Raw genomic sequence first — 9,288 nt, forward strand, 5'->3', positions numbered from 1 at the left:
TAAGGGGAGACACTACCAGTCTGAATGTGAAATGTGAATTTCATGTTTGTAAGTAACATTTTCTAAGACTTCTCACCTTTGTCTGCTTTCATATTGGAGACTCAAGAGATTTCCCGATGAATTTAAGGTGGTGGTCTACAGTGTCAACTTTGCGCCTTTCCTTGCCTGAAATACATACATAATTTTCCCAAGCAGTAGAAATTCCCTGTTGCTAGTGATATTAACAGTAATCCTCAACTCACCTGACCTGAGGCTTCAGGCTGCCTTCAGCACCAGTGGGTCTTGTGTGCTGTTGTGGTTCATACAGTTGCTACGTTTTAGCAACTATGCTCTTCTTTTACATTTTTGCTAAGTGGTCTAAAATATCTAGCCAAACAGAAATGAGTTAGATGAATACTCTGACTTGGCATTCATTTGTTGCAGTTCTGTGAAACAGAGTAAATATTTTCGTAATGCCACATCAGCATCTAATGAAAATACAAACATGCCCGCAGTGAATGACTTCAAAGAATTTGTTTTGGAAATGCAAAGAACTATTTCAAGCCTCAGAAACCAGGTAAGGTGCTTTAATGGATAGTTTCTAATTGTAGATTTAGTTTATAAAGCCCTTCTAACATCACTCCTCTTATGTTTTTAATATTTAGAGATCTACTGCAGCCAAAAACTACCACATAGTATCTCAAACAAAACACAACACAGAACATGGTGTGTTATTATTCTTTATTTTGATGTTATTTTGAAATCATATTGAAATACTCTACAAATAGACTATCTTGACTTTTGAACCTGAAGCCTTGTGTAACTATTGTGTACTGAACATGGGATTAGTCATCCTTTAAAAATCTGTCTGCCTAGTTACTAGAATATTTTTTCCTATCTGAAATGTATAGAATGTATGTAAACATATTTAAGATCTAGCTCAGAGAAGACTTTTACAATAACACGTAAATAAATTCTGTTCAGAGTAACTCAGCCATAGCAAAATTCAGTTTTAACAATGTATAACATTCAGGACAGACAAATCCAAAGTAAGCCAGAATGCTAGAATAATTAAGTTCCTCCAGAGCAGCTTTTTTTCATGTAGTTTGTAGATAAGAATAGTATATTTATTTTCATAGTAACTTGATTCCAGCTTTGATGGTAGCACTTAATCATTCTCCTACTCATCTTCAATGCTTCCATTTTGACAGTGGAAATGCTGTGTTAATACATATCAGTCAGTTCTTCTGTCTTTCATGGATGTAAAAAAGACGGAGGGATTGTTAAAAATTCCCAAGAAGCACACGATCAGCAAGATAAACCTATAACCCCTTTTTTTATCATTAAGGAAAAAAATAGAGATAGTCAAAAATCCAAGCAAACTTTTTATTTATGATTTATTTTTCACCTCCTTTTCATTCAGACATTTGAAAGTTTAGATTTGTCTTTCCATATGTCACGTATAGTTTGCTTCTCTTTCTTTGTATGCTCTAGGAAAGATATATCTTCTGTTCGTTTTCTTTTGAAAAGCTGTTTTCAAATCTATTACCTGTTTCTGATTTTTTAGCATTACAAAAACTAAGAAAGGAATAGAAAACCCCAGACATGTATATATCACAGATTATGTAGCATAAGGGAAAAGACAGAATACCTTGAACAAATTAAAACCTTTCTTTGATTCACTCTAACTTTTGTAATGTTTTCAGATAAAAAAACTTGAATCACGCCTCAGTAAAACTGATTGCACTGATGAAAAGGGTAAATCATATTCCAGCAATGAAACCTGGAAAAGGGACCCTTGTACTGTGTGTGAATGCAAAGTAAGTATGTGGAAATCCATTTTAAGAGAGAAATTATATTAAGTTCTGCTTCTAAAACAGCAGTTCCAGTCCTGTGCCTGATAATTTCGGGGTTATATTTGCTAACTATTTTTTATGGACCTTCAGTTATGTGGTTCAAAAAATTATGTTGTTCAGATATACCTTCCCTTGCCACTGGTTTTCAATGCAGCCTTTATATACTTTTATAGTATTTCATTTTTCATTGATAATGTACTGGCAAAATTAGCTGTGAAATAAGAGACTCGAAAAAGTCTACTAAAAGTCAACTAAAGATCAAAAGCTCATATAGCCTGTGCTAGACTTTTTTGTTTGCTTTTATCATCGTGAAATTTTTTTTAAAGGTAGTTAAAGAAATATATCAGTATGTGGTATCCTAGAGTTTCTTGCCTAAACGTTAGATAAAATGGAATACTGCTCCAGTAAAGATTCTATAATCCAAAGAAGCTTTTCACTATCAGTTTATGCTGAAATAAACTGTGGCATTGAAGTTAGTAGCCAAGATCTTAGGGAGGATGAATAAGAACATGTTCTTCAATAATATGAAAAATGTATTTCTTTTTTTTGAAAATGTAGCTAAGTATGCTCTGGGTTTTGTTCACTTTCTTTCCTGACACAGGTTGGTCAGATTACCTGTTTCGTAGAATCATGCCCACCGGCTGACTGCGAAGCACCTGTGAAGGTTAAAGGGGATTGCTGCCCAGTCTGCTTAAAACAAAATATTAATAAAAAGAAGCCATAAGTCTGCTTTTTAAGAATTTAGGGTGCATATCCTCAAATCATATCAATGCCTGCTGATGGCAAAACCAGGTAACTACAGTCTTAACAACAGCAATAAATCAAGATTTACAACATTCTAATGGTGCTGTAACAGTATAACATAATGTATCGTTTCCTTTTCTGCCCGTGAAGGTAGTCACAATGCAAAAATTAATGAAAGGGAAAATAGCAAACAGGTCAAAGTTAATTGTGTGTTAAACTTCTCAGGTTAGACAAACTCAAACTGGTGCTACTTTAAAAGAACACTGTCAGGTATTTTTCGGTACCCAAAATGACTGGGCTTAAGACTTCAAAATGAACACTTTCTTTCCTATCTTTAATTAGCAACATTAAAGTTTTACTATACCTTTTCAGTACCAGTCTGACTTGATATTTAGCTCTTTGTTATTATTTAGTAAATGCAGGGAAAAGGAAAACACAAGGTCACTGTGCCCAAAGCAATGCTGTAGAGGGCCAGTTTCTGCAAACCCATGGAAATTCTCTTAGATCACACTGATTTCTGCATCTTGACCAGCGTGGAAATAAAGAAAATTACATGACATTTTCCAACATTCTTTCATTAATTTATCAAAATTAATCAAAATTTTCAAACAAAGCCAGAATTTGTAAGGAAGTATAAATAAATGTAATTGGAAGATATAAAAAGCAACTGGAAGTGCATTACAGAATTAGTTGACAGTGTTCCTCATTCTAGGAAAGCATACATGATAGAGTAGCCTTTGATCTTAAAATGAACGTAATCCTTTTTGTCAAAACATATGTAATTGCTTGCAACTTTTTTTTTTGTTCATTTCATTTATTCTAAATCATTGTACCATGACCATCCAGTCCAGTTTTAAAGCATGCTTCTCTTGATCTCAGAACAGCTCACGTGTTTGTATGGCCCTGTTATGAAAATGTGAAAAGATGTCACATGCCATTTTGTATGAAAAGATTCCTACTGATTCATTGTGCATATTGTCAATAGGCACATGTTCCTGATTATATTGTGGCACTGTTTGTTAAAAAAAAGAACAATCTCAAAATCAAGCATCATGATTAATTGTGGATTGACTACTTTTTCTGACAAGGCATTTGATTTTTTTTTTTTTCCAGTTTCATCTAATGCATATATATTTTTACCTCAATATTTTTATCATTCATGTTAAAAATGGTCTGCCAATGGACTTTATTTCCCATTTAATAAATGTTTAACATTATAGAGTATATGTCTACACTAGCATTTCAGAGTTCTGTACTTTTTAGAATACAGACTGCATATTTTTGACGAGGAATTATATATTATATTCAGTGAAGAACAACTATCATACCTCATTTTACAGCTTTTTAATGTTTATTCAGAATTTATTCTCTCCCTGGATACTTAATGTGTTAGAATTTATGGCTCTGTCCTTAAGTCCTAAGTCAGGACTATCTAGAATCAGAGTTCTTCTTTAGTTATAAAGTTAATGACTTTTGAGTTTATTGTTCAAATTTAGGGAACAGAGATTTGGGTATCAAAGAAATCTGCACAAAATTAAAAAATTCTCAACTTAAACATTTCAGATTATGCAAAAAGATCGAATCCTTAATTATTGCATGGTAGATCAAATACCTCTCTAATAACTAACCTAGCACAGCAATATGAGTTCCACTATAATATTTTGGCACATAATTTCTCTGATTACTAATGATAACTATTTCTAATTTGATAAACTGATACCGTGACACCCATTCAAACTTTGGTGTATCTTTAAAGCTTTAACTACAGAAACTTGTTTCATACTATGGTAGGAGCAATGCGTACATGTGAGTGGTGTGTTAAAGGTGTGTGGTAGAGGTACCCATGGAGCTACAGTTTATATTTTTAAGAATATTTTAATTGATTTTATATACAATGTTTTGACTTATGTAATTTTCTATGTTAATACTTTTAGAAATTGTGTGTGGCGAGCATGTTTGAGTATCATATGGTTCCTAGAGGCTGTCATTCCTGGATTTCTTTGATACTCTGGTATTTTGTTGACTTTTGTTGAGAGTCCAAACCACATGCCTCGTCCTGTAATTCCAACTCAGATGGAACTCCCATTGACCTATAGCAGGAATTCCTCAAAGAGGAAGGATTGCGGAGCTAAACCAAATATAATTTAACTGTCTAAACAGTTAAATAAGGCAGTAATACATCCAGCTGGTTAATCCTTGCATTCTTTTATTCCAATTTCACATTAAATAAACTTTCTCAAGATTTCCGCTTATAGGAGAAGAGAGTTTCCATTTATACATTATAAAATAGTACCTTATATCTGATTGTTCCTTTTCTTCAGCCTCCAGAGTAAAGTGGGAGGTTTTCTTCGTTGTTCACTGTCTATTCATATGGTATATAAAATGGACTTTGGAGTCTGGATATGCTTAAACAAGTGTAATGTTGAGTTACTTTCTGCTATCCATCTGATTATAAACCATTCAGGAAAAACAAGTCTTTATCCACAGTTTAAAATGTAATCAGTCATGGGTTGTACTAATTCCGTTTTATTGCAGTGTCTGAAGAATCAGCATTGATTTTTAACATTTCTGAAACAGTGGACAATGGCTAGATGACCATTTCCTCAGTATCCACTGTGAGAATATTGCTGTAATATGTTGCAAATTTTACATATTTATTTTCTTTTTTAATGTTACCTAAAACCAAGTCTTTGTTGTTTTTATTTTAATCAGTAAATTTACCAAAGAACTGTTTGCACTGTATAATGAATGCTTTTCAGTTAAAATAAAATGGGCCACATTCCCAAGTACATTTCAAGTGATTTCTTCTCAATACATGCATTGTTTAGTTGATTTGCTGAAGATTCCAGTGTGTAGGATTTTATCAATGATCCATTCTGTTTTACTGATCTTATGCAGGATTGCCATGATCAAGACTCAGTTTCTGAGAACTAAACAATGAGATAATGAATTTTGTAGATTTAGTAGGTTCTTTAATATTATGACACATAGAATTGAAGTATCTATTCACTGATTTATTCTACGTGATGGGAAATAAGTACATATAGGGTCAGAAACGATATTTGAAAATACATTTATTTCTTAGCATAAGCATGCATTTGAAAACAGTGCTGAACATTTTCTCCCCAATTTTTAGTGGGAATGTCATAATACATACAGGCTGTTCTTGTATGGTTTCTTCACTTCCTCACATCTTCAAGTACCTCCAGTCATGGCTTGCCTTCCAATGCACTTGTTCCTACATTCATTCTTTATTCACGTCATTTCACAAATGGATATCCAGGTTCATGCAATCTCAGGTCAAAATGAGTTTGCTGTGCAAAAGGGATCCTCTTATTTACCTCATCTTGTTTCTCCATCATAGGGTGAGAGTTACTGCTGAGTTACTCTCATCCTTTGCTGATGTTTTGGGATCTCTAGGACACTAAGTTGGTTCCTTTGTCAGATCCATCTTTGACATCCATCTGGTTTCTTCACAACTTCATACAGTAAAGCATTTTGTGATAGAATATCCTTGTAACTAATATAATTATAAGTTGCCTTACAGAGAAATTGGAGAATTTAAAGATGGACTCCAAGACACAGAGTTAAGAATTGTTTTCAGGTTGCAATCATATTTTTTTTTTTCCTCCGAATTTTGATAAAATATCTGGGAAAGTACTGATAGACATTTTTCTAGTAACTTAAATGGGTAATGCATGCTTCTTTTAACAGACAGAGCCAGTTCCTAAGCCTAATCTCATAATACTCAAATATTTACATTTGAACAACAACTTTTTTTTTTTCCTTTTGTTAAACCATAAAACTGAAACAAGCAGCCAACTGAAGGCAAGGCTTTGTTTCAGTAAATACCTTTGTGTTAGTCCACACAGGCCAGGCTTCAACACAGTCAATTGCCAAGAAGTTTGCCAACAGTTATAAAAATTTTAGAACACCCCACAAATCAGTTAGTCAAACAAACCAACAAAACAAACCAAACCACAAAGTTTAGATATTTAGAACAAAACTCTTGGGCTGATACTGACATATTTTGAGAAAGGTTCAGTAATATTTTAAATAAACAAAGTAAATTGACTATTCCTTTAGGTTGATTATGGCTAAGAATCATTTGGCCAATGTATGATTGAAGTCATCTTTAAGTAATTTTCTCAAAACTTCTGCATTATTCTTGTTATGTTCTTAAAATAGATTAAATGTTTTGCATATACAGGATAATACAATTGTAAAATTACTGTCCTCTCATGGTAGCTCTCATCTACAATGTGGGATTCCAGAATTCACTCACTAAGTTTTATTATGTACAACAAAAAATGAGACCTGATATGTGATAAAAAGCTTGTTAGATAGAATATATCAACCAAAAATACCAGTATGATTGTGTGCACATACCTCATTCATGCTGAAAGTTTGTCAGAGACTCAGTGGAAAGAGTCTTGCTTGTAAGAACTAAGGGGAACCAATAAATTACGAAACATGTCATAAATCACTAGATACTAATATTGTCCTAATCACCTTTTCATTATGATGGATCTAATCAGGAGACTGCATCGGGTTATGAAAAGGCACTGTTGTCTGCTAATACCATATTTTAAAGCAGACATCCTAGCAGTATCAGACTGTTAATTTGCAATTATCCTGGCTGCTAAGTTTCATGCAGTACCTCCTTCCCTTTCATTTTTTCACACTAAGCCTGCTGTGACATGGTAGGGAAACCTCTGCACCTCCAACATACTTTTTGTTTTGTTTTCTGCCCAATATCTTTGCTGTTCACCAGCAGTGTTATGAATGGTCCTTTCACAGCATTTTAGCATTCCAGCCTGGAATGCCCAGACAGCAGAGTAAAGATCAGATATATTCAAGTTACAAGAAGATCTGACCAGCTGTGTTTAGCTGAAAAACTGTGAACTGAGTATCTCTGTTTAGATTCAGAAATGGAACAGAGCAGCAATTCCTGCGATAAAGGAATAAACCTAATTGTTGCATTCAGTAAAGATTTTTGTGTCTGTCTCATGCCTCCCTCAGTGATACAACTTTACATTCCCACAAGTCACATGCCTTAAAAATGTTGCTGTGTTGCCAAAATAAATCCCATTACCTACTTATATCTTTATGAGATGTTGTCTGTTGTTAACCTGGCTCGCAGCCATACAAAGGATCAGTGCAGTAAGTGCTTCATGTCTCTTTTCCTAGAGATTAGCATGAAAAAAGTACCCAGAGGGAAAAAAAAAGTAATCAGGAATTGTCCTGAGAAAGGAAAAGAAGCTATTGCTTTGTTTTGGTAGTGAGAAAAAAAAAGAAAAATTTCATCAAATACTGTGATTTTTTTTTTTTTTTCCCCAGGCAGAATGCAACAGTTGATCAGGAATATAGGAACTGATTAAATATACAAAAGCAACAGATACATTAGACTGCAACAGAGGGTCTCCAGGCACTTGGAATCAATTTCACCATTTATTGGAGCAGCTACTAGAGTGGTAGTAAGGCAGGCTTTTAGTCCCCTACCTCCACTCTCACGCTTCTTTCAATGAAGATCACCTTTCCTTTTTTTCTCCTGTGTGCTTCCACAGCTAAGGCTCTTCCATGTGAACTCAAGACTATCAGCAAAAAGGTTTATTGGGGCTAATGATCAGCCTGATCCCTCAGAAAGGCAGGTCCTAGCTGGTGAACAAGGTCCTAAAGGCCTGAATGGGATTCTTTGGAGGAGGGTTCAGAGTCAGCCATTTAAAAACATTAGCCAAAGGGGCATACTGGGTTTTCTGTCCTTTTCCCATGCCTCTGTGCCAGATTTGGCACTGTCTGTTTTTAATTTCCGTAATTTGGGTTTCATAGTTCCTGTTCTAGTGCTGTAGAAAGCCATCTGCGTGCTACACATGGGAGGCAAGTGAGACAAGTCTCATATATGGAGAACAATTCCTGTTACTGGAGGAATATTCAAGCTGTTTTAATCAAGGGATTTCTCTCCCTCTAGGTGAAATTATTTTGCAACCTATGCTTTTATTTCAGACCCCAAATGCTGTCGGAAAAGGAGGAGTTTGTTGTTGTTGTTGCTTTAATTAGGCTTTGCAGAAATGGCCTTTTTGAATGCAGTGCAGCAGACTGGAGACATCGTAGGAGCAGAATAAATGGGGTTTTTTTCATCTGAACTAGCTTGGCATGGTTGCATACAGTCTAACTTGTTGCCAGGCTATTCTCTTATATGGAGAGTATTTAAAGATTGCCAGGGGATTATTTGAACTTTCTTTTATATCAACAATCAATTCAGGCAATAACAAACAATAGCTGCCTTGAGGTCAGAAGATGACAGCTTGTTTCTGGTACAGGCAAATGTTAGTGTTGATTTTAAAACCTCCATCTTATGTTTGTTCTTTTTTTTCTGGTGGAATGCTGCTGTTACCCTACGTCTCACCTCACAAGCAGCAAGTATATTCCATTTGAACTTCAGATGTGTTCAGGAAACATGTCACGTGACTTTGTTAAGATCAAGCATTTTGCACATGGGGAATGATAAAAAGGGACATAGTTCCTACCTATTGCTTTAGATTAACTGACTTCTAAAGCCTGGAGAAGTCTCTGCAGTCCTGTCCAGCATCTGCACAGCATGTTAATTCATCGCATGTTTCTTATGTTAAGACACTGTCTGTGTGTTTGAATAATGTCTTAAAAAGACATGCAGCCTTGGCAGAAAATGTTCAAATATTACTTCTGCATT

At 34.7% G+C, this 9,288-nt stretch overlaps 1 protein-coding gene across 1 annotated transcript; it reads left to right on the top strand.

The window, feature by feature from the left end:
* Positions 1-435: 435 nt before the first annotated feature.
* Positions 436-3,043, top strand: LOC104514989 (peroxidasin homolog). Its single transcript, XM_010158813.1, has 3 exons — positions 436-556; positions 1,686-1,799; positions 2,437-3,043. Exons 1-3 carry the CDS (start codon positions 485-487, stop codon positions 2,557-2,559), a joined length of 309 nt encoding a protein of 102 aa, XP_010157115.1. The 5' UTR covers positions 436-484; the 3' UTR covers positions 2,560-3,043.
* Positions 3,044-9,288: the final 6,245 nt, after the last annotated feature.

This window comes from Eurypyga helias, unplaced genomic scaffold (assembly GCF_000690775.1).
Source record: "Eurypyga helias isolate BGI_N326 unplaced genomic scaffold, ASM69077v1 scaffold12329, whole genome shotgun sequence".
In the NCBI taxonomy this organism is placed as follows: Eukaryota; Metazoa; Chordata; class Aves; order Eurypygiformes; family Eurypygidae; genus Eurypyga; species Eurypyga helias.